This window comes from Tachysurus vachellii, chromosome 5 (genome assembly GCF_030014155.1).
Source record: "Tachysurus vachellii isolate PV-2020 chromosome 5, HZAU_Pvac_v1, whole genome shotgun sequence".
Taxonomy (NCBI): domain Eukaryota; kingdom Metazoa; phylum Chordata; class Actinopteri; order Siluriformes; family Bagridae; genus Tachysurus; species Tachysurus vachellii.
Window position 1 is genome coordinate 20,180,127 of NC_083464.1, and position 24,927 is coordinate 20,205,053.

The 24,927-nt window shown below is 36.6% G+C and overlaps 4 protein-coding genes across 5 annotated transcripts in view; 2 read left to right on the forward strand and 2 right to left on the reverse strand.

Annotated features, from left to right (window-relative positions):
• tg (thyroglobulin) overlaps nt 1-11,155 on the forward strand; it is a 32,465-nt gene extending 21,310 nt beyond the window's left edge. The window contains 11 exon segments of the mRNA XM_060870333.1: nt 50-254; nt 932-1,019; nt 1,303-1,441; nt 1,748-1,944; nt 5,827-5,991; nt 6,129-6,296; nt 6,400-6,587; nt 8,296-8,403; nt 9,729-9,869; nt 9,983-10,176; nt 10,699-11,155. Of these exon segments, the coding sequence (XP_060726316.1) occupies nt 50-254; nt 932-1,019; nt 1,303-1,441; nt 1,748-1,944; nt 5,827-5,991; nt 6,129-6,296; nt 6,400-6,587; nt 8,296-8,403; nt 9,729-9,869; nt 9,983-10,176; nt 10,699-10,829 (1,724 nt within the window). The 3' untranslated portion in view covers nt 10,830-11,155.
• Nucleotides 1,463-5,496, reverse strand: LOC132845926 (src-like-adapter). The gene is made up of 7 exons (XM_060870335.1): nt 5,225-5,496; nt 4,763-4,862; nt 3,748-3,834; nt 3,025-3,122; nt 2,810-2,941; nt 2,594-2,717; nt 1,463-2,436 (listed from the first exon to the last, which is right to left on the reverse strand). Exons 1-7 carry the CDS (start codon nt 5,301-5,303, stop codon nt 2,217-2,219), a joined length of 840 nt encoding a protein of 279 aa, XP_060726318.1. The 5' UTR covers nt 5,304-5,496; the 3' UTR covers nt 1,463-2,216.
• Nucleotides 11,156-13,510: 2,355 nt separating the features above from the next.
• Nucleotides 13,511-18,484, forward strand: ccn4b (cellular communication network factor 4b). 2 transcript variants are annotated; one of them, XM_060870311.1, is made up of 5 exons: nt 13,511-13,676; nt 15,354-15,630; nt 16,069-16,323; nt 16,502-16,695; nt 16,926-18,484. In XM_060870311.1, exons 1-5 carry the CDS (start codon nt 13,596-13,598, stop codon nt 17,178-17,180), a joined length of 1,062 nt encoding a protein of 353 aa, XP_060726294.1. In that variant the 5' UTR covers nt 13,511-13,595; the 3' UTR covers nt 17,181-18,484. The 2 variants fall into 2 exon arrangements, with proteins under 2 accessions (XP_060726294.1, XP_060726293.1); XM_060870310.1 differs by having other exon boundaries at nt 16,881-18,480.
• A 164-nt stretch (nt 18,485-18,648) lies between these two features.
• ndrg1b (N-myc downstream regulated 1b) lies at nt 18,649-24,148 on the reverse strand. The gene is made up of 14 exons (XM_060870309.1): nt 23,950-24,148; nt 23,048-23,153; nt 22,776-22,896; nt 21,569-21,631; nt 21,400-21,460; nt 21,069-21,155; nt 20,716-20,772; nt 20,483-20,586; nt 20,256-20,318; nt 20,101-20,152; nt 19,952-19,999; nt 19,675-19,710; nt 19,529-19,580; nt 18,649-19,342 (listed from the first exon to the last, which is right to left on the reverse strand). Exons 1-14 carry the CDS (start codon nt 23,998-24,000, stop codon nt 19,134-19,136), a joined length of 1,110 nt encoding a protein of 369 aa, XP_060726292.1. The 5' UTR covers nt 24,001-24,148; the 3' UTR covers nt 18,649-19,133.
• Nucleotides 24,149-24,927: the final 779 nt, after the last annotated feature.

Below are 24,927 nucleotides of genomic sequence, written 5' to 3' on the forward strand. Positions count from 1 at the left end.
ATAGCATCTCACTGTCTAATGTTAGTGTTATGGAAATTTTATCTTTAAGTTTTTAGGCAACAGCCAACCTCTGTGTCCATCCCTGGCCACGGAACACTCCTTGGTAAAAATGAGATGAAGCTGATTGGAGTTGACAGCAAGAGTGTGACTTATTTCTTGGGTGTTCCTTATGCAAGTCCACCAACTAGTGAAATGCGTTTCAGGCCCCCAAAGCCAGCTGACTGGACAGGCACCTGGAATGCCACTTTTGCTCGGTGTGTATTTACTTCTGTTTCTTTATGTCATATTAAGATTTGAGTTACATGCACATAACAAGGCATTAAGACAAAAATTGCATCAGTATTCAGGCCTTGCTTGGTCAGCTTATCATTTAATTCATCCACATATTTGAAATCATATACATATCTTCTACAGGAAAGAACCTTGTAAAATATAGTGACATTACTATATACTATGTCAGTGCAAGATATGGAAAAAATAATTGCAAATAAAGCAACTAGAACTGTTCATGCTGAAATATATTGTAATATACTGAACCTCTGTTAGATTTTTTACTTTAAAGCCTTTCATCTTCTCATTCATAGATCAAGTGATGTTGTTGTTGATTTTAAATTCTCTCTTGCTTTTATATCATATTCAATTTGACAGAAAAAGCTGCTTCTTTCTTCTGCATTTTCTCTTCCCCAAATTTTTCATGCTTAAAGGCAAGTGCGTATGTTTAAAGTTTGTGGTCTGTAGTCTGTACACCTTTAAGCAAGAAAAATCTGGAGTCAGTGAGGCATGAACTATGTGATTTGCATAATCTGAATCTAGAAAATCAACTTAACAGCGTTTGGACTTAACTTGCCAATTAGGAATATGGGCCTGAATGTGGTGTTTTGCATTTGTTTATTGTGTGGATATTTGGGCTTATATGTTGGAAATGTTTCAGACCTGCTTGTCTTCAGCCTGGTGACACTGATAACTCTGACTCCAGTGAGGACTGTCTTTACCTCAACATATTTGTACCCAGCAGTGTGGTAGGGCCCAATTAGATCTCTTTCTCTCTCTGTCTCTCTCTCTCTCTCTCTCTCTCCCTTCTCTCACACAATCACACACACACACACACACACACACACACACACACACACATGCACACACACACGCACACACACACACACACACACACACACACACGCACACACACACACACACAAAACTACATCATTGTTTATTTGAACATATGCTGTGTAAATTACATGTCCATAAACCCTTATTTCTGCGTTCTGTGGTGCAATCTTGATTTGTGTGTGTGTGTTATAGATGCAGACTACTTCAGTTCTAGTGTTCTTCCATAATGCTGGCTCCGGTTTTCTAGATGGCTCTTACCTTGCTGCTGTAGGAAACATCATCGTTGTGACAGCAAACTTCAGGGTGTCTGCTTTTGGATTCTTTAGCACAGGTACTACATACTCCGTAAACATATAGAAACACATTGTTTTTATTATATAGCTTTATTATTTATATAGTAAGAAGCTAGTCTGTTCCAGACAACACTAACTTTCTATCCTTTAAAGAATGTTATGCTTTAGGTTCACATTTTAGTGTGAATTTCTATATTGTAATAATTCAGGACTGACAATATTAAGTATAGCCAGATATGAGGTGACTCTGTTAAGTATGGTATCCATTAGTTGCAGATTACTAGATTGCAGATTGTAAAAATTCATTCACAACATTTTAGTTACACATAGCTACATGATTACAGGTTCCAGTAAATTTTCGGAGAACTATGGGCTCCAGGACCAGGCAGCAGTGCTGGGGTGGGTACAGGAGAACATCGCACTTTTCGGAGGAGACCCCACCAGGGTGACAGTGGGAGCAGACAGAAACGGTGCTGACATTGCGAGCCTTCATCTGTCCTCATCTTCATCTTCGTCTCTGTTTCAACAGGTTTTTCTTATGGTAAATGTTTGAATCAAGATAGGACGATGCGCAAGTATAAAGACAAAGTACAATAGTAAAAAATCTGTGTCCATCTTTGGTATTAAGGAGTAGGCAGTATGGAAATAGTGCAATACTTTGAGCGAAATATTTAACTTGCTCAGTTCTCTACATTCATACACCTGTGGCAAGGTGTCCTTCTAATATAAGAAAGAAAAGAACCTTATCCCTTAGCTTTTGTCCATTTGCGGTATAGATTTTAGTTAATTTTGTTTTGTTCCTTTTGTTTAGTATTAGTCTTCCTGGTCCTCTTCCTCTGGGACTCTATTGTACATGTTGTGTCTTGGAAATGAGTAGATAGACCTCCACTTTTTTCTCCCCCCGATATGCCTTTTTTTCTCTTCCACTCCTGCCAGAAAGAGATAGGACGATACACTGTCCTGCACGCCGGCACTGATGTTCAATCTGCATTGTGCAGAGATGGCAGTGGTGTTCTGCTGGTCAAGATCCGTTCTGAGGAGGGATTAATACTTTAGCACAGTTACCAAAAACTCACGTATTTCAGTGAATGTTGGCTGTGATGTGATTGGTTCACAGATTAACCGCGGGTAGCTCTGAAGCTAGACACGTAAGCAGTATATCTAGATATCTCGCTATTTTTGTTGTGTACCTGTCCATTCCAGTCCAGTTCAAGCCATGAGCTCTCACTATAGGAGCAGACTGAGATGTGTGTACTGAGTCAGGGGCTGCCAGGCAAGGACCACTGAGTATACAACACAGACCATCTGCTATGTCTATGTGTGAGAAAAACAACATCCAGATTGAAATGCAAATACTGGATTTTACATTAGTTCTCTCCATGGTTATATTATTTTGTCAGCATTACCTGAGTAGTGGTTGACCAGGTCCTCTAGACACTGGAACGTTAGGCGTGGAGAGATGAAATACCAGTTGTTTGGTAGACGGAGTATCCGATAATGCATTATAGATCTGTGGCGCACAGACAGGCTATACACACCTGTAGGACCAAACAAACATGCATACATGCTCAGAAGCTTAAATAACAAGCTAAAGACACTTCACCATGTAAAATCCTTTCACCTCTTCTGCTCTCTCTGATCATGAAAGAACCGACCCTGTTCCCAGGCAGCTGAAGAAGCTCCTCAGCTTTTTGTCTTGCAACCCCTTCAAACAACCACCTGAATACAACAGGGAGAAAGCATTAGTATTTAGCCTACATTATATTTATAATATATTTATTTTCATACTTTTAAGGTAATCTACACTCATCAACCTTATTTAATCAGCCAATCATGAGGCAATGTAATTGATGTTAATTTAGTTCATTTCAGTTAATGTTCCGATCAAACTTCAGAATGAAGAAACAATGTGATGTCTGTGACTTTAACTGTGTTATGGTTGCTGGTATCAGATGGGCTGGTTTACGATGGGCTGGTTTTTGCGAAACTGCTGATCCCCTGGAAATTTCACAGTCTCTAGAGTTTACACACAGTTTCTTAAATACTCAAACATGCATTTCTACTTCTAATTAAGTGAAAAGCACAAAAACAAGACAACTAAGCAAAATATTTTGGTATAATTTAAATGACTAATTATTATTTTTTAAATATAATTTATTTATTAGATTTTTAGAGAAGTTATTATTTTATAGAGAAGTTATTATTTTACTACCTAAAAACAAACAAAAAATAAATATAAATGTTTTATATAATGGCTCATGGTTATGCAATGATGACATATTGTAACTGACTGAAAAGTTATCTGGGGTCTAAACAGCATCACTATTCAGTAATATTGACTTACCCGTGGTAAACCTTAGCTACATGGCAGCGTGGGATGTGGTTTTCCACTCTTGTCTGTAGAGAGTAAACCTTCACCCAGTAGCCCTCTCTGGGAGAAGAAAGGAGGAAGGATAAAAGGCTTGACTTTCTTGATAGACACTCCAAGTCACAATTTAAAACATTTTATTATTAGAAACAAATAAATGAAAAAAAGTTCAAACCCTTCTCCTCAACCCTCCTCTAAATAGACCCGAATATTCATTCATTCATTCATTCATTCATTTTCTACAGCTTATCCGAACTGTACGCGAGACCCGAATATTAATTAATTACTTAATTAACATGTAAACTCTAAATCCTCAACTGATCTAAGGGTCAAATAAGTTGTATAAGTTTAAATAAGTAAAATAAGTTTACTCAAAAAGTGAACTCAAAATGTGAACCATTTTAATGTACCTGCCCATAATTGGTTATTACAGTGAACACTGAAGGTTTACGCCACAAGATCAGCTTTAGAAATTGGGAAATGTTCCAAGAATAAGTCTACAGGAACACTTTCAGTTTGCTTGCATAGTAAATGCCATTACATTTCAGTGACAAACAGATGGTTGGCAAAAAGAATCACAACCCATCACAACACTAGCCTTAATTTTTTGACTGATTTTATGAACTAATTTTATGTACATTTTTCTATGTGGACTTAGAAAGTAGATTTTTTATGAAGCTTTTATGAAGATTTTTATGAAGACCTGCATCAATATGGCATCTTTAATTATAAAATATAAAATGTGAAACAATTCTTTTGTTTTCTCATTCAGACTACAAGTTGCCAGTTATTTACCTATATCAGCAAATAATAAAGCATAAAATAGCATAAAAATATACTGTATAACTCTATATTCATCTACCCATTCACACTTCTCTTTCCTATCTTACAACACATGATTTTGTACAATGATGTCGCTCTGCATAACAGCGTCTGCCAAATGCGTAAATGTAAATGTACATGAGCAGCCGATAAACGTTAGAGTACTCACTCAGATATGAGTCTCAGCCAGTCTCCAGTCCTGAACAGGGGCTCACAAATTTCAGGGGGAGGATAGTCACTTAACACCACTGCGGGTTCCTTTTCTCTTACTTTTACAAAGTAACACAACAACAAATCAGTGAAGATGACAACATTTTAGATTAAATTAAAAACATGTATGTTAGGTGTTTACTATTTGCATTATTGTCAGTATAGTGTAGTGTTTTTATTTATTTTTTTTTTTACTGACATCAGCAAATATATTTTTTCTTCAGAATAGTAAAATAGATTTTCTACACATAATTTCAAACATCATATGTGAAAATTTGAACCCCTAATATATAAATATTCCAGTTTACCGTTGGTTTAAGCATCCTGTCAGTATTTTTTATATTTTTTAATAAGCTGAAAGTTTAAATTTAAGCTTAACTATTTTCATACAGCATTTTCTATCAGTTACTAATTGTCTTACCTCTTGATGGAAGGTTGTCGATGGTCGTAGCTTGCATGAAATCCCCACTAGACTTAAGAGTTGTCTGCACATTACCCATTACTCGAACTAATTTCCAAGTTTGCGAGTGTTCAGTATGTCCTTATAACTAATATCTTTAACTCAGCATTTGATAAAAGACTTAACTATCATTTTTATTGTGCATTTATTTTTTTATATTCATTTACTGCTGCTGCTAAGTGAAGAGTAGCCTTGAAGAGAAGACCGTGACTGTAGCCTGTCAGAATAGGGAAGCTTTTCTCACCACATTTTCCACTAGTTATGAACAAAATAGGAAGGGGCGATAAAGCTGTCAGCACTATGCAAATTCACACATGCACTGCTGGTAAAAAGCACTATAAATAGACAATTATATATAAGCCACTAAACAGAACAAACTATTTATCTGCCTTATTATAAATTATAGAAATGAGAACATTTCTTATCACAAAATACCATAAAATATAGCTGTTTTTTCCTCCTGGGGTTTATTGATTTGTCTGTTAATGCATTTTGCAGCTTTTAGTTGTTTGAATAAATTGTGTCATTCAATTTCTAGAATTAAATTTGGTATTTTCTTTCAGGGTGGCTCAGTATTCTCTCCAGCTACCGTAATGAGCAAGCAGAAAGCTCAGGAGCAGGCTGTGTCTCTGGGTTTGGAACTAGGCTGCTCATCATTAGAGCTGGAACAGCTACTTATCTGCCTGAGACAAAAATCTGCTGAGAGCATCAATGCTGCACAGACTAAGGTCACTTTCCTAACAACACTAAATACAGGGTTTACTGAGCTACAGCTACTAGATAAATAGAGTTTGAATTTGAATTAAATAATTAAGTCATATTTTTTTTTACTGTCATGGTCAATTGGATAAATATATATACACAGTTGTTGGCAGTCAGTGGTCCCCTGCAGGCCTGGTCTCCAGTGGTAGATGGTGTGATGGTTAAGGAACAGCCATTAGCAGCCCTGAGATCCGGACGCTTCCACAGAGTCCCGCTGATGCTTGGCTCTTCTGCAGAGGACGGTCTGATTAGTAGAGCTAAAAATATCAAGGTCAGAGCCGGCAGAATTTTAACCAGATTGATGAATCACATGGTCAATATGCTTTTATGTATTTACATTGTATTTCTATTGCTGTCTAATGTCACAAAAATAGAACTTTGAGCAGCTTCAGGGAAGAGCAGAGAGTAAAACTGCTTTCTATGAAGCATTGTCCAATTCTTTGGGAGGAGATGATTCCAACGTGTTTGTGAAGGAAGCAGCTACTTGGTTCTACTCTCTGCAACACTCTCCAACTCCCTCTGGCTACAGTGTTTTCTCCCGTGCTCTGGAGAATGCCACCAGGTGAGAAAGAGCAAAGTCGACTGCTTTATACCAAGACATGGTCAGAATTCCGGCAACTGTCGCAGTGACATTTGGATATAATTTATAAATGGAGTGCATTGAACTATAATAAATTGTAAAAATTCATCATGTAAAAAAATCACCCTGTTTTTAAGATTCAGCATATTAGATTTGAGGTTAGAAGTTCTCTTGTGAACGGAAAGTAAATCCACAGTCAAAGAGGACTGACAATCTTTATTATAGCTTTCTCTCATCTGTTGTAGGCATTTTTAATAAAAAAAAATCCTTTGTATGCACTGCAGCATTAAATGTGATGTTTGTGGCATGGTTAAAAAGAAAAGGTACCCAATTAGTTGAAATGTGTGTACATTTAGTATTCTGGAGAAAGTGAATATTCTTAACACAACTTCTAGCTGGGGTCTTTAACATTATCAGTATCAGATTATTAAAGTCTGCTACCATCTACGTGTTTGTGGTTGTGTGCATGTAACACTTTTTTAAGCTGTTTTTTATTAAAATCAAGTTTTATAAAAATGTATAAAATTGTTATATAAATTTAAGTATATCTTTAATTTCTATTCATGGACATTGAATATCACTGTGCTATAATTAGTTGGAATTAAGAACCTTAACAAACCAGAAAGCCAAAATGTTTGAGAATGAAGATATTGTTTTTTATTTCTATTCGAGGCAAAAAATCTAATATGATGAGCGAAAAGCACAAAGTGCCAAAGTAATCAGAAAATAGTCATATAGTATATTAGTATACTAAAAGTACAGCACCACAAAACCTTCTTTAAATAGATTTAAGTAATTAATCAAACATTCACTTTTGCTTTTAAACCTGTTTACTAAAAACTATTGTTCTGTGAGAGATGGAAAGACAGGGCGTGACATTGTTGCTTTATTCCACCTACATAATGACTAGTGTCAAATATAGAATGGACGATGGCTGAACCACACATAAAGAAGTGCACAGTCTCGCAACAAGCAGCACTACAATACAATGTTTTTTTGTACTATATATATAACTATTTGTACTAACTATATACTATTTTAGAAATTATATATATATATTACATATTTTTTATGTGTACTGTAGAAAACTGCCTATTCTCTACACATTGTTGACAGTTTTGTAAGTTGTTCATATTTCAAACATAGTTTTGCCAGATCCGGTACAGTAACAGTTTAAGACCAAACGCTTTATTTAATCTGACTAATCCCCATTTTTGTCCATTACTACACGCTTGAGAAGCCACTGCTACAGTCTATTTGAAACTATCAGTCAAGTTTACTCGTGAGGAAACAAATAAATGTTGTTTTAATAATTAGTCCATTGGAATCTGTAACATGTTGCCGCTAAAAAAATCCACTCATGCCTCACAGTCAAACAGAGTGAGAAAAAGAGACAAATGCATAAATACATGAAGGGAAGCAAAGTTAGGAAGAGACACAGCATGAAGAACTCAATCCTTCCCTGGTGCTTATTTTGGAACATTTTCTTTAGCTACCACCCAAGCAGTTATATTCATGTCTAGTACAGGAGTGGGCGAAAAAAGCCTGAAAAAGCAGCTATCATCACCGTTGTCTTATTTGAGCGATACCAGTTAGAGTTTATTTAGTATATTATATATTTGTCACAGCAATGATGGAGTTAGAGACTTGGATATGTTTGTATGCTCATGACTAGTATTTTCCTCCACAGAGATTTCTTCATCACCTGCCCCTCTGTTGAGATGGCCAGCTTCTGGGCCACCAGCACCCGCTCTGCTGTTTACATGTACCACCTGCCTCAAGACATGGTGCACACAAGGTACAGTACAATACCATTATACTCTGTATTACTCTCAGTAGAGATGTCTTGTACCCATAGATGCAACGAATGACGCATTTAGGATTTGGGGCAGAAGTGACAGTGAGTAGTGGGATAGGGAGATTTTAAATGGGCAAGAAATCACACATATCCAGATAAGTCTGTAATGCTGTAAGTATTCTGGGGAAGTTTGTGCTAGTCACTGTCAAGAGATAACTTTGTATGATGCTACATTTCTCTTATTTTTTTAGTTGCTCACCAAGGTAATATCCTCTATAGTTGTAGCTAACAGACTGGCATTTTTTCCCACTCATTTATTTCCTAATGTCTACCTTCATGTATACCTTCTGTTCCACACATTTGTCTGTAAGTCTATAACGGATAAATCCAAAAAATATATATAAAAAAATAATAAAATCAATCCCCCTGAATTTGGTCACTATGTTTATATATAAAATACTATAGGGCATTGTAGCTTATCAAATAAATAATATAATAATATGTTCTCCCCTTAAATTTCTCATACACTCTAATAAGTGAACCTAAAAAGATTAGCGATATCCTGGAAAGAAATGCTTAATGGCATTATAACCTAATGGCATTTGAGTTATCACACGTCTACATCAGTCTGTCTGTATAAAGGAGGTAAAATTCACTCGTAGCATTTGAAGATGAATGTCATGTTTCCCTCAAGTGTTCACGTTTCCCTCATAAAGGTGGGGAAAGGATCACTGGTTAATTCAGTTCGTTCTGCTTTATTGACTACATTTCTTGTCCTTAATTCTTCTTAGACCATCTTCATTAGGCCAGTATGGTCTTTTCAGGCAGACACCAAAGCATGATTAGAATTTCGCCAGCTTAAACACTTCAACAATGGATTTTGTGCTAAAATGATTTATGCTAGAATTTAAACTATTTAAACTAGAAAGCATGTCTGTATGTTATCTGCAACCCCGTTATGAATTTGTGACTTCCTAAGGGTTCTAACACAGTGCCACACTTTCAATAAAAGTAAAACAGGCTACTCTGGATTCTACAAAAGTTTGGCACATTATTCATCTTTTGTACAGCAAGTATACTGTTACATAAGGGTTCAAAAAGAATCTGTAGAATTTAAATAATTTACAGATATTAACATTGTCAGCATATACAGCCCAGGGTTTAATTTACGGTACATTTTATCTTCTTTCTGGGAGCCTTGATTAATTTTCTTGGAAAATTAAAGGTTTGTATCTGGAAGAACAAAAAAACGGTGTAGGAACCAAAAAAATTTAATTACTCATATTTCTAAAAATGACTTTTATTCTCTTTCCCTCCAAAATCAGTGTTGATTATTCATCTCCTCTGGATGTGCAGTATGTGTTTGGATTGCCGCATATCCCAGAAATGCGAGAACTTTTCACTTCGACAGAAAGAACTCTTTCTCTGCAGATCATGAGCTACATGGCTAACTTCATTAAATCTGGGTAAATATCATAACATCTATTTACGTGCCTTATTGATATGCAGTGGTCACCATGTGTTATTTTCCTATACACATTACTTTATGCTTCATTTTTCCACATAATTCTCTGTGCAGAAACCCGAACCTGCCTCTCTCTGTCTCTGGAGAGTCTTTTAGTGAGCTTTTGCCTCCCTGGCCGCAGTTCCTGCCCCACCCAAATGGACAGAACTATAAGGAGCTGTCTCCTAGCCTCAGTAACCTCAAAAACCTCCAGGCACACCAGTGTTCCTTCTGGTCCCAGTACGTGCCAGTTCTGAGCTCAACAACAGGTCAGTGGCTCTCTGTACTGTGTGTTTGCTGTACTGGGTGTGTCAACTTTACCTAAAATACCAGCATGACATGTGACATCCTGTCAGATTCAAATCTTAATTTTAATCTTTTTAATCTATGATTGGTGTTTAATAGGAGGGCACGGTGGCTTAGTGGTTAGCACGTTCGCCTCACAATTCCAGGGTCGGGGATCGATTCCCGCCTCCACCTTGTGTGTGTGGAGTTTGCATGTTCTCCCTGTGCCTCGGGGGTTTCCTCCGGGTACTCCGGTTTCCTCCCCCGGTCCAAAGACATGCATGGTAGGTTGATTGGCATGTCTGGAAAATTGTCCCTAGTGTGTGAGTGTGTGAGTGAATGAGAGTGTGTGTGTGCCCTGCGATGGGTTGGCACTCCGTCCAGGGTGTATCCTGCCTTGATGCCCGATGACGCCTGAGACACAGGCTCCCCGTGACCCGAGGTAGTTCGGATAAGCGGTAGAAAATGAATGGTGTTTAATACCCTTATATCATGTTCTCTTCCAGGAAAATTCTTGTCTACAAATTCAATTGGAGAGAATAAACCATCTGAAGCTCCAAAGACTGAGCCTTTGTCTGACTTTAGCTCTTTGGTGACACAAACCAAACCCAAGACCGAGAAGGATGCTTACAGTTAAACTGACTAAAATATTTGTTTGATCACATAGTCGGTCAGCCATGATCACATACTTTCTGAAGTTCTATGTATATGTTAGTGGTGTCATAGTGTCATACTCTTCTGGACTTAAAACAATAAATCTGCATTTAAAAAACAAAACAATCTCAGTGTTTCCCTTTAAACAGATGCACCATTAACAAATTATTAGAAACTGTAAAACTGAAGCAGATGCTGTAATCAGTCTAAATTATGGCAGCCAGAATCATTACTGTGTCACATTTAAGGAAGGTATTAAAATAATTGTGCAATTAAAGTTTCCAGCTGTTTCATCATGGTCCATCGCTACTGAACAACATTTATTCTCTAACTAATTATTATTCTATTCTATTTATTCTATTTGCTTTTCTGGTTAAACCATCTGCATGCTATCATTTGCCTTTGACATTGAAACCAGACCATGTTCATGCAATTATTTTTATATAATAGGATGCTAGGATATGACATTTTAATGGTACAAATTAATGGATGTATATTTGTTCAAAAACAATTCAGGAGAAGCATGAGAAAGAACTGTGTTTTATAAATTTGCTGTATTCTATTTATTCGTGGCAGGAAATGCTTAGAAAAGCTCTCATTAGCCAGGCTCTTGTTCAGGTCTTTCAACAGCACAATTTAAGACACGTTGCATATACAGTAAGCAAGCCATTGCTAATCACACACAGGTGTCTGTGTCTATTTATTGCCCTCTCTGTCTCTGCCACTCCACCTCCCATTCACAGCCGGTGCTTTACCATGTTCTTGCTGCCACACACACCTCTCGTCTGAGTCTGATGTTTTGTTTGCGTGTGGTGATAAACTTTGTGTTAAGAAATTAAGATCTGGATTTGAGATGGTTGCTACTACTTCCTTAGATATGATACATATTTACATTGTCTGAAATCACATAATCTAACTCATTCGAGTGTGTGTGATCTAACTTTGTGTGTGTGTGTGTGTGTGTGTGTGTGTGTTTGTTAGCTACATTAGACTCAAAACTCCAATACACAACTATGGAAAGACTTTTTTGGATCACAATCTTCTTGGGTTAACTTTATGGTACCAGAGAAATCCTGTAATTATTTTGTTGTTAATTTCTTTAGCAACATGTTCAGTTAATGACTAAACAAAAATGTAGTCTACAGTATGTTAAGAGGGGGACTCTGTAACCCCAGGGTATAATAAAAAATAAAAAAGTCTCAAATTCTCTCTAACCACCTCTGGTTCTGATTCTTTGCACTCATATATGTCATTATATTACAAGGTATTGCTCGGGTGGCAGAAATGCCACAAATATACACATCAAGTTTTACTAAAAGCCTGGAATAAGCTTCTTATCGCTTCCACTTTGACATTTTTAAGTAATTAGAATATGTATTAAACTTCCACATTCAAGATAATGTAGTTTGACCGAATTCTGCCATTTAAACATGACGCAGAAGCCCAACCATCTTACTTTTCCATGGAAGAATTAGTGTCAAATCAGAAATTAAGTAAAACAGTATTAACAAGTCTCTTTCGGTCTCTTGAAAGTCTCAAATTCATTTTTCATTTTTATTTAAATTATGGTTAATAACCTGTGTTTACATTAGCTAGTCTGAGCATTCCTAGATTTCTGAGAAGGGGCCATGCGCAAATAACTAATCAGCCATAACATTAAAACCACCAAAACAGCTCTGGCACGACACAAGGCATGCACACACATGGACTAACCAAGACCTCTGAAGGATCTGTTGTGCTATCTGTCACGAAGACACAAGGAGCAGATCCTTTAAGTCCTGTAAGTTACAAGATGGGATCATGCACAGATCACACTTGTTTGTCTCGCACATCTCACATAAGCTTGATCAAACTGAGTTTAGTCAATGCAGCTTGATATGCAGCAATGTCTTATATCTGCTGTTTTTGGAGATGCTCCCAACAAAGTCAACGTAATATTAAGGATTGAAGAATAGAAACATATCTGTTTATATAGAAATATTTATTATGCCCTGTCATTTGGGTGATGGGGCTAATTTGTTGGTATTTGCAGTATTTTTCATTACTGTTAGAAGTCGCTGAGACAGACTCGGACAAGATGTGACAGGAAGACAGGGTGTAGTTACAATAGTGCTCAAAAGGAGGCTAAAAAATCTAACCTCTGAAAACATAAGTAACAAAAGACAGATATTGCTGTGAGCCCAAAAAAGTGCACAATCTTTTGGCTGCACAATTCAGTGCAGCTCAGAGACAGAGACTCTGCTAGTTAACAATTAATACCATCCCTAGCACAATGGCGAGATTAGATTAGATTAGATAAGTCAGATCTGATTATCAGAAGAAGCACTAAACAGATGAAGATTAAATTAGAACTAACTCTAATATCAACAGGTATTCAGTTTTGGATAATGTAGGAAATTAAACCATGCTGATGGAAAAAAAATCCAAAAGGTCAGATCAAAGCGGAATGGAAGATCATGTGTTACTTATAAAGCTCAATATGTAAGTCGTTGAGGAAAGGATTTTTCCTTAAACGCTTAGCAGGATTTAGCTAAAGGAGATGAAAGCAGGAGGAGACGAAGAGCTCACGTCAGCACCGCTGTGTGTGTGTGTGTATGAGTGAGTGCGTGCGTGTGTGTGTGCGTGTGTGTGTGTGTGTGCGTGCTTGTGTGTGTCTTTTTTTTTTTCACCGAAAAGCGAGCGGCTGATGGAAGAAAGTCCCGGGCGCACAGAACACCATGAGTTTCATTTCAATGCAGAATGAACTTTGATGTCTGGATGCGTCTCTCGCTGGAGTTCAGTGATGAGGCTCCTGTCGTGGATCCTGTTGGTAAACGGTGGACTTTATCAGGTGAGGAATTTGTTTAACAAATGCTATAGAGCCTGTTCAGTTTGGGTTAACCTCGGACAGAAATTTGTATACACATACGTGTTGCATTAAATAGGAAGTACAAACCTTAAAGCTGAAAGTGAAATCTGGGTTGAATCAAATCAACACTACATAACAAAACCAGAGTCAGTTCTGAACAGTGGAGAATTTGGTCTCTGGACTCAACTATGGATCTCTCCCAGCCTGATAAAGGCACATGATGACTGGAAATCATCTGGAAATGTTTAAAAATAATTAGGAAGAATTTAAAGAAGTGAGTCTAGAATATCAGGTTCAGTAGTTCAGTAGTTCAGTAGAAATATGAATTTTCCTGTTCTCTAAAACTAGACAAAATCTATCAGATTTTATTCAACATAAACACAGCTTTCATCTGTACAACTTTGCCCATGTGTCCAGAAAGCTCAGAAATATTAGCACATGGAGCACTGGAGAAGTAGATTTAAATCGGGAAGTTAGTTCAAGGTTTTAGGGAAACATGGTGGTTTATTGGGTAGTGTTGCCACCTCACAGCTCCAGGGTCTTGGGTTTGATTCTGAGCTTTGGTCTGGCTGGATGCCAGGATAAGCTCTAAGATCTACCATGACTCTGACCATGATAAGGTGGTTAGCTGAATGAGAATGAAGTTAAGATTTTATTTAGATTGCCTGATACCTCATTTCTGTGGTTGGGTGGTTGGGTATGTAGTCTAACTCTGGTGCATGCTGTGTTACGACATGCAGTTTCTTTTTCTTTATTTTAAAACCTCAGGACGTAGTATTATTCTGTGTAGTACGTCTTTAAAGCTATCAAAAACTACCAAAAATATATTTAATTTCATAATAATGCCACATACAAACTCTGAAGCGATCCTGAGCCTATGCACTGGAGCCTGGCAGGTGGGTGTTCATAATTCTGCAGTTGGGACAGGTTTCAGATAAGGAGAGACAGAACTAACAGGAATTCCCCTTTTCTCCAAGAAAGATGCCAACACATTGGGATTTTATTGCTAAGGAGGAAATCATTTCATTTCATATGCAATTATGCTAGAACTTAAAAACCTTGTTATGACATGTTTATGGCATAAATTAAATATACATGTTAAATAGACATAGGCAGTTACATGTTAAATAAATATTTTCTGTTAATCTGTAATTAATATATTAACCAGCTGCTCCTGTTGTCTGAGTTGTGTAATAGACAAGTAATCGACACCTGCTGTCCAAACAGATTCAACAATCAGAGTGGTATAATTAAGAAAATAATCTGTTGCATAAAACACTAAAACAACTGGGGGTTTAGATGTGCTGTGTGGTAATGCAAATTTCTTGGACGTCCCATTTTAATGTCATTTTATTATGAAACCAAATAAAATCTAAGTACATCATTGCCCTTGTTCCTTCTGTGTACATCTAGTCCAATAGTGCCATCCGGTGGAACAGAGTGAAATTAAACATGATTTTTTCCTCCCTCCCTCTCTCTCTCTCTCTCTCTCTCTCTCTCTCTCTCTCTCTCTCTCTCTCTCTCTCTCTCTCTCTCTCTCTCTCTCTCTCTCTCTCTCTCTCTCTCTCTCTCTCTCTCTCTCTCTCTCTCTCTCTCTCTCTCTCTCTCTCTCTCTCTCTCTCTCTCTCTCTCTCTCTCTCTCTCTCTCTCATCCCAAAGGTCTTATCTCAAAGTCCCACAGTCATTCCGGTTGTGAACACAGACCCGGACCTGTTTAACAGAACACAGTACTGTAAGTGGCCCTGTAAATGTCCTAAGGTGGCCCCCGTGTGCCCTCTGGGGATCAGTCTGCTCACAGACGGCTGTGACTGCTGTAAGGCTTGTGCTAAACAGCTGGGAGAAACCTGCAATGAGAGAGACACATGTGACTACCACAGGGGCCTCTACTGTGACTACAGTGCTGACAAGCCTAGGTACGAAAAAGGCGTGTGTGCATGTAAGTGACTTCCCATACTAATTCATTATTTTTGGCAAACAACAATTCACTTTTCACTTTAATACAATTAAGATTTTTTTTTAAATATTCCTCATGAAGAGTCATGTCTTCCTTATTAATAATACAAGTAACATGTCTTGCTAGTAGATCTTATTAGACTGTATATAAACAAATTTAGCACCAAGATATAGTGCATTATTGGTAGAACATGAAAACAGAATGAAACAGCAAGCACTATGAGAATTTTGCTTATTCCTGCTTTTATGATAATTTACAGTAATTTAAGATTTAACTAAATTTAATTGAAGTAAACTTAATTGTCTAGCTTGTTTAAAGCACATTAGACCTGATTTAAGGCAACCACATTCCTGCCACTTTAAGGTTTTACCTTTTCATGTGGAGTAAATCTTTGCAGTTGTTTGTGTCTTTCTGTTTTAGATCTAGTCGGTACAGGCTGTGAGTATAATGGTGTGATCTATCGTAATGGGCAGAGCTTTCAGCCTAGCTGTAAGTACCGCTGCTTGTGTGTAAATGGGGCCATCGGGTGTGTACCACTGTGCACTGAGTCCCTGCCACCTCGGGGGTGGTGTCAGTTACCCAAGCTGGTGAAGATTCCAGGCCGTTGCTGTGAGCAGTGGATCTGTAATGAGCCTCGGAAAACACGCAGGACGAGCCCTAGACATGCTGTGGAGGGTAAGGATATTTAATGATCTGCAGTGACCACAGACATAAATAATTTCAAGGATTAAAGCACCTTGTTGTTTAAGGCGATAAAGCCTCTGCACTGGGGTTGTACATTTTCTGGTTTTGTGTCTATAAAAGTTGTCTTGCCTAGGCTTCAATTGAGTAAAGTATTTCATATTGCTTTCAGTGTCTCTAAACACCAATGAGATCTGGCACAACAACTGTATTACCCATACTACCCCTTGGAGCCCATGCTCAAAGACCTGTGGGCGGGGCGTATCTATGCGACTCTCCAATGACAACTCCCAGTGCGTGATGGAGCATGAGAGCCGTCTGTGTAACCTCAGGCCCTGCGATGTGGATATAACCAAACATTTTCGGGTAAACGCACGTCTTTTTTGTCATTTCCCACCTTGTTGTTTTTAGTTATCTATTCTAATCTAACTAATGAAGTCTTTGTATATATCAGAAATTGCATCAGTTATTACTGATTCACTGATTGATGTGACTAAATACAATATACAGAACCACTCACACACTTCTTCATCATCATTTCTGTCATGCAGCCAGGGAAGAAATGCCTGAACATTTATCGTGAGCGTGAATTTCAGAATTTCACCATCTCCGGCTGCACCAGTAAAAAGCCCTACTGGCCCAAATACTGTGGAGTGTGTTCAGATGAACGCTGCTGCATCCCTTACAAGTCGAAGACAATCGAGGTGGAGTTTGAGTGTCCCAATGGAGCAGTGTTCACCTGGAAGTACATGTGGATCAACGCATGCTTCTGTAATCTCTCCTGCAGAAACCCCAATGATATTTTTGCTGACCTGGAGCCTTACTATGAGCACAATGAGATCATGAACTGAGACTGAGAGGAGCGATGACCACAGGTTTTCCAGTTTATATTACAGTGTGCTCCACTAGAATCAGTGCTGCCTGACAGAATCCTTGATTATAAGGCAAGTCAACATGTCAAAGCCAGAATCTCTCATGTGTGTGTTCAGATAATGCATGACTAATGCATGTAGGGTTAATATACATTCTGGGTGGGTATTACCATGTCACATTCAAATTCTGTGAGTTGGAGAAAATAAGAATCTGGTTTGCACAGTATTTGATTTTGCATCAGCAAAACCACATTATATAGTGCTAGAAAGTATTTAAAATTTCCAAATGACATACACTTTGGGAGTATTTTTCCTTCTCATTTGGAATGTAGTTTGGTTGGAAAATGATTCCTTTGGTATTTTCCAAAGTCTCACAGAGGCACCAGAGGGTTTATGTAATGGAAATGCTGTATAAAATGAATTAGTATGGGATTTTTATATTCCTTACATAAACATGTAATATTTTGAAACAGTCACAGGTTTTAAGCACACATTTTTATAAGGATATAGTAGTTTTGTTTTTACAAAATGTAGAAACTATCTTCCTATGTTGTTTCTATTGAGTGGTACTTTTTAAAAGATTATATTTCAGCAAGTTAATCAGATCTGAAATGTCTTTAATATATGTATATTTTTCAGGTAAGGACAAGTATATGTTTTACCACATATGTCACAATTTACTTTAATTATACATGTAATGTCAGTTAACTTATTTTCTATATACAAATCAAGATTTATGTGAAAAAAAAAATCTGTTTTAATATCCACTGATTAAAGTGGCAGAAAACATGAGTTTTGATTCTTGCCTCTGTATGGAGTGTGTATGCTCTTCTTCCGCGTTGGGGTTTCCTTCCCCAGTTCAAAGACATGCATTATTGACTATCTGGTATCTCTAAATGTAGTGAATGTTTTTAGCTCTGTGATAAGTTGCCACCCCATCCAGGGTGTTCCCCACTTTGTGCCCTAAGTCCCATGGAATAGGTTCCAGGATCCCCATGACTCTGCATTTGATTCATACATGGTACAGAACATGGATATAGGGATAGCTTGATATATGATATTAAATGTCTATAAGACATTTTAATAACTGGTATAAATGTTAGCTGTACCTATCCCTTTCATTACTGGGAACTTTTTTGTAGTCTCTGCTACACAACAATAAAAAATAGAAAATCACTTTCACTTATTCTCTTCAGCACTACAGCATATAAGCAATAAGCACATATGTTTAGGGAGACATACTGTATGCAGTGATTTCCCCAACACATCCTATTAGGTGAGTATTTTTCATTTTGTGGGCGTGCAGTTGCAGTTTGTTGAGCTTCTGACCCACCAGAAAAGAGCTGCCTTTTTCAATAATCTATTGCATTTAACTGAAGTTCTGTTGGTCAAATATTACAGTAAAGGTTTCAATTTCAAAACCTAATTGATTAAGCCTTTTGTTTGGGAGAAAGATCTTTATACAACATTGAAACAATACAGGCTTATGTGCATATGTAATTGGGCTTTATGTAACCTTCATGTGACCAATTTTCTGCAAATGTTGACAATTTGATTACAAATATAACTGAATTTCTGAACAGTCCATTGAGATTTTTCGTTCATATTGTTCGCTATGAAAGCATTTGTTTTTGGTTATATGGGTTGCAAATTGTAAAAAAAGATTGGTTCTCCTGCTTTTTGCATTCATAAAAAGTATAATACACACCTAACAAAAACACATTCATCCATTTAAAATAGATAGAATCCATAAGCAAAATAAATAAAACTGCTTGTATAATGCAGTCTCTGCTTACAAAACTGCAATCATCACATAATTTATAGCCTAGGTCATTTGAAGCCGAGTGAAACTGAGAATGAAGGATGAGGAAATGGTTGATATAATCAGGTTTTTCATGAAGGATGTATGTAAATGTACTAACAGTGATGCCTTCAGCAGTACACCTGACTTGGTTGTGTTGTTCCCAATAATCTCAGCTCTGTGCTGCTGTCAGAGTCATTGTCTATAGATATGCTGGTGTGACGGTGTCCATGCTGCTCCTCTCCAGTGGAATTGTGACTCTGAACAGCCTCGAGAGCGGAGATGCTGCTGCCAGAGACAGTGCGGGAGCGTGACAGGCGGGTCATGCTAACTGTGGGAACTGACAAAGAATAAAAATGATATACAGTGAGGAAAGTCTTGATAGATGAACCGTTTAAAACATACAAATAAAGTTTATATGCTGACATGACATGATGTGAATTCCTCCCATTTAAATAATGTGCTTCCAGATAAGTAATTTAGAACCTGGGCCAAACTTTATCTATCTTTAACCAACTTTACTTACTATATCCCAGTCCCTGAATGAAGTACTTAAAGGCCTCTGCTAGCTTGGCGGGCTGAAAGGAAAAGGAAACAGTGAATAAAGTAAATACACGTATCTATCAATCTCAATAGAAATTAGGACACTTTAATTTTCAAGTGGATCCAAACCTGATCAACCTGAGGAAGGCCTCCGCAGTCAGCCATCTACATCAGTGAGAGTAAAAAAGTACAAAAATTATTTTTATATATATATATATATATATATATATATATATATATATATATATATATATATATATATATATATATATATATATATATATATATAAAATAATTTTTGTACTTTTATATATATATACTATATATATATATAAGACAGCACTTAAATGTTTAATATATTATTTACTGCAAATGAAGGGGAAAGTCATGAAAGGCAGTCCCTGACCTTAAGTAGGGTGGTTTTTGTTGGATTCATTCTTGAATTGAAGTCAACCTGCAAAGAAAACTATTACTGCCCAACACTTATTTGTATATTACAAAATATTCATTGAATGATTCAAAACAATGTTTATATAAGAAATAATCAGCATGTACCACAGCATCAACAGCAGGAGAGCTATCTCCTACAACCAGAAGAGTTGGGCACCTAGATGAACAAAGAACTGTTCAGTAAAAAGAGCAGGGAAAAAAAGAAGACAATAAAATATGATTCAGGCTGAAACAGAAACATTGAAAAACATTTGACTTACTTCAGGGTTTTCACATTGAGGTTTCCACCTGGAGGAGGTCTCTCAACATCCAGATTCCTTCGACTAAACGGCAGATCAGAATAAAGAAACGTGAAAGTTTTCTTGTGAAAAAAAATGAAATGAAATGAAAAAATCTTTTATCGTACTTTTATCGATCTCCTGATCACAGAGTGGAGAAAACAGGACATGTCAACAAATGGCAAATATGTACCAGGTTTTTGTGGTACCTGTTATAGGACTTGACAAACAGCTCCAAGTTTCTCTGGTTAATGTTGTTTAGGATGTGATGCCGAAAGGTTGCTATCAGGTCATGGTTGTTGTGAATTTCCTCCTGTCATATTTCCATATAGTCATATAATCAGTAACAAATAACAATTCCATTGTTTGAATGGACATTTTGTAGAGAATATTATTAATATGAAATTGTTGACATTTTAATGTCACAAGTGTTCTGTCTTACATTTCCAAACAGGTGGGTGATGATCATATTAAGAACATTATGTGTCCAGCCAGAGATCTGTGGGAAGTATCAGCTTGCTTTAAATCACTGAAGTACAGTACATGTATGTTTGAAAAAGACACATATCTAACACTCTTGAAATGAAAATCTATTTTCAACGTGTGTCATCATAAGCATCATTTTTTTTTTAATTTATACACACTAAATGTATTTCTTTTGCAAGATATTCTGACAGTTCAGTGACTTTCCACTGTCTTTCCCTTCTGTAAAACTAATAGTTTAAAGAAAAATGTTTAGGAGCTGATTGTATGTGAGGGTTTATGACTGATTGTAGCCTGTATGAACCGCTGTACCTTATGTGCTGCCCAGTCCATCCAGTCTTCTGCCTGAGCATCAATGTTGATCAGAACAAGACCCTCAACCAGTTCAGGATGGTTCAGCTGTGAGAAAGGATCAACAGATCCCCCGAAACCAATAAGTTAATTTAAAATGTTTAACAAATTCAAAAGGCAGTTAAGGTTTTCTACATACTACTTTTTGTATTGAAGTCTTAAATAATTAAGAATGTATTTATAGTAAGAGGAAGATTCTTGTGGATTTATAGCCCTCATGTTTATTACAATTAAAAGGATTATGTTATAGAGCAAGACTGGGTTTCATTTCTGATTTAGCAGTGCAACTTACAGCAAACTGTGCAAGGATGTAGGCTCCAGCCCCAACTGCCATTCCAATAATGCTCGTAATACTATAGGAAGCAAATGCAGATATTATATTATAATAAAAAGAAAGTGTCTGATATTATAAGTTGGATCTGATATCATTTAATCTTTTTTTTTTTTTTTTGCAAACTTACTCATAATGCTGGAGAACAATAGGGATAGTCTCAGAGAGCTGGTCCATTGAGGGGTAGGTGGATCTACAAAAGGTTAAATGCACTGGTTAAATATATGAAGTTATACAATAGCAATAGCTGAAACATTAACAGTTTATTTTCAAGAAGATGACACAAATTATTTTATTTTGAAATGTCTATTGCAAATACATTGTTGTCACAAAGGTGTATTTTCTAAATTAAATTTTAAATGTCATTTTACTTGACTAAACATCAGCCAATTATCTGTTTATGAGCTGTTTCAGCATCATACTAACACCGAACATACTGAAAACATACAGAGAACAAGTGATCTACAGGATATAAAATCTATAATCATTGTAGGACCTTGAGGCTGATCGTACATTACAACCAGAAATGCAACCACTGTGATTTAGAATTATATATGTATTAGTCTTAATGCTTAAAACAAGTAAAATATTATAATATTATAATATTATAATATTATAATATTTTACTTGTTTTAAGCATTAAGACTAATAGATATATAATATTATAATATACTGTAACTGTGATAATTAATATAAATTCATGCCATTTCTGCCTTCAAGGCAATTTACTGTATTACAAATATTAATAATTTTAATTGTGTTTATGTATGTTTAACTTTTCTCACTCACTCACTCACTCATTTTCTACCACTTATCCGAACTACCTCGGGTCACGGGGAGCCTGTGCCTATCTCAGGCATCATCGGGCATCAAGGCAGGATACACCCTGGACGGAGTGCCAACCCATCGCAGGGCACACACACACACTCATTCACTCACGCAATCACACACTACGGACAATTTTCCAGAGATGCCAATCAACCTACCATGCATGTCTTTGGACCGGGGAGGAAACCAGAGTACCCGGAGGAAACCCCCGGGGCACGGGGAGAACATGCAAACTTCACACACACAAGGCAGAGGCGGGAATCGAACCCCCAACCCTGGAGGTGTGAGGCGAACATGCTAACCACTAAGCCACCGTGCCCCGCAAACTTTTCTAATATTTCTTATTTTAAGAGTATTGCAAAATATAATACTATATAGTCTATTCAATAGATAAATAGATATAATATTATAAATATTTATATATAGATAAATAGATTCACTTGCAAAAATGTCATATTTTGCATTGTAGATTAGTGTCAGGTTTAAGCTTAAACATAGCAGTTAATCACCCTGTGGGGATAGTGCTAGCATCTTCCTGTTGCCCTGGTGCATTGATGTGGCACACAGAGAAATACTGTGTGATTTCCAGCATGTCCTCATGGGTGAACAAATTGCTGAAGCAGGTCTTATCTGCACAGGATCACACAGAGTCATTACATCATTTTGTATATATATATATCAAACAATCAATCAAATCAATCAATCAAATCAATCAAACATCTGCAATGTTGAAACAGTTGGAGAAGAACAGGGAACAGATAAGAGAGAGAGAGAATCTTACGGTTTAGTCCGATGTCATGGTAGGTCAGGATGACAGGTCGGTTTCCCCTAGCAATACCATGCATGGTGCACTGCACGATACCGTATGGAGTCTCCACATTATCTTTCTATAGGAGCAAAGCTAGAGTTTAATAATACTATAGTATTTTGGCTAGTTATAAATCCTGTGTAAAGAGGAGGGATTTTTTAACAACTGGGGTTTTGCATACTCAGGAAAGCCAGAGGTTTACTTAAGGAATGTGCCATACATAAGGTTTTAAAAGTTAAGCATGACAAGAGACATATTGCCACAAGCTACAAGGTTAGCTATGTTGCATGCTACACCAAGTGACAAATTAATATAGTCATTTCTCAAGTAAATGGTTTGTTGTAACTGAACTACCTTGCAAAATGCAAATACCTAGGTTCTAATAAATGTGTCTAGTTTTAAGTGTGTCGAGTTAAGCTAAGACTTTCCTCATCCCTCTCCTAATAAGAATAAGATGGTTATACGTTTTGACTTGATCATACACATAAACATTTATGTTTTATTTTGTAATGCTCTATCAGTCATATATTATTGGTAAATATATTCCTGCATTTAATACAGAGCTGTGGGGAAAAGGGCTTTAAAAACATTTGGCTCTCACTTTGAATTACATTCAACATCACATCACAATCAGAAAGTTCTTCCCTCAGTTCACACAAAGTTTCCATACACTTCCTAACATGTCTTACAAAAAATTGTGAAAAAGTTTTATGAGCACAAAAAAAACCTTAAAATTGTGACAATATGTTCAAAACTCGAGAATATAATAATAAACCTAAGTATAAGAAATGTTCTTAGTAAGATATATTAAGCTAGAGCATGCACTGGATATATACATGCAACAAAAAAGAGGAATAAATAGGAATAAAACTCACAGAAACTTTAGCCTCAGTGATGAAGCAGTGCTCAGAGTTCTCTAGTACCATTCTTGCTGCTGTTGTATTAAATAAATCAGTACCATCCACTCTGCTGTAATGGCTGAATGTGTATTGAGCTGGATTTTAAAGCCCTTTGTTTACAATGTGGTCCCTGCCCCCAGCCTGCTTTGCATGTTGACCAGAAGACAGCAGAGTAATTCTCATGCAAATTAGAGTACAAGGACAAAGTAGTTGGCAATTTAAATATTTTATTTCTTCTTCTTCTTCTTATTTATTATTATTATTATTATTATTATTATTATTATTATTATTATTATTATGGTCAATCAAGGATTTAATTTAGCATCAACAAGAAAAAAAACTGGTGTAAGAAATGAACCAATGTAGATACAATACTCAACATTCGTGTAATGTGAATATTGTTACAAAAAATATAGCAAAACTGAAACGTGTATTTGATACGTGGGTGCAAAAGGAGAGATATCAGCTTTGTAGAAGACACAATGGAGCCCGAAAGTATTGTGTTGATCAGCTTGATTCCATCAGTGATAGGCGTGTTTTATCGGCTGGAGGACGAGCTGTACGTGCTGCATGTGGTGAAGCAGGATAAACAAATGGAGCTCCTCACGTCTCCACACGTGTCCTCACCAGTCTTCTGTAGAACCGGTTCAGATCATAAAGATTCGTTTAAAGATTCGATTCGTTCTGCAAATCCTTGATTAACTCATTTGGCCTGTAATCGGTTTATTTTATTCATTTCATTTATGTTTAAGTGATTTTAAAAATTGTAAAAATAGACCTCCCAAATCCAAATATTTTACTCATAAGTATGAAATTGCATTTGTGAATATTTCTAAATATGATATAAATATATATTTTTAATATCATATAAATAGAAATAGATAAAACAGTGAAGAAAAAATTTAAGCGTTTAATAACGTGATTAATTAATTAAAAAGGAATTATTCTATAATA

What these genes read in the sequence shown, in the direction of transcription:
- LOC132845926 (XM_060870335.1), bottom strand. Translation starts at nt 5,303, where the DNA reads ATGGGTAATGTGCAGACAACTCTTAAGTCTAGTGGGGATTTCATGCAA. An exon ending in TGGCTGAGACTCATATCTGA is followed by an intron (nt 3,835 to 4,762) that starts GTGAGTACTCTA and finishes TTCTTCTCCCAG; the next exon opens with AGAGGGCTACTGGGTGAAGG. An exon ending in GATCAGAGAGAGCAGAAGAG is followed by an intron (nt 2,942 to 3,024) that starts GTGAAAGGATTT and finishes TTGGTCCTACAG; the next exon opens with GTGTGTATAGCCTGTCTGTG.
- ccn4b (XM_060870310.1), top strand. Translation starts at nt 13,596, where the DNA reads ATGTCTGGATGCGTCTCTCGCTGGAGTTCAGTGATGAGGCTCCTGTCG. An exon ending in CCCTAGACATGCTGTGGAGG is followed by an intron (nt 16,324 to 16,501) that starts GTAAGGATATTT and finishes TATTGCTTTCAG; the next exon opens with TGTCTCTAAACACCAATGAG. An exon ending in ATATAACCAAACATTTTCGG is followed by an intron (nt 16,696 to 16,880) that starts GTAAACGCACGT and finishes TCTGTCATGCAG; the next exon opens with CCAGGGAAGAAATGCCTGAA.
- ndrg1b (XM_060870309.1), bottom strand. Translation starts at nt 24,000, where the DNA reads ATGGTACTAGAGAACTCTGAGCACTGCTTCATCACTGAGGCTAAAGTT. An exon ending in ATTGTTCTCCAGCATTATGA is followed by an intron (nt 21,461 to 21,568) that starts GTAAGTTTGCAA and finishes TGCTTCCTATAG; the next exon opens with TATTACGAGCATTATTGGAA. An exon ending in CATTCAGGGACTGGGATATA is followed by an intron (nt 19,343 to 19,528) that starts GTAAGTAAAGTT and finishes ATTCTTTGTCAG; the next exon opens with TTCCCACAGTTAGCATGACC.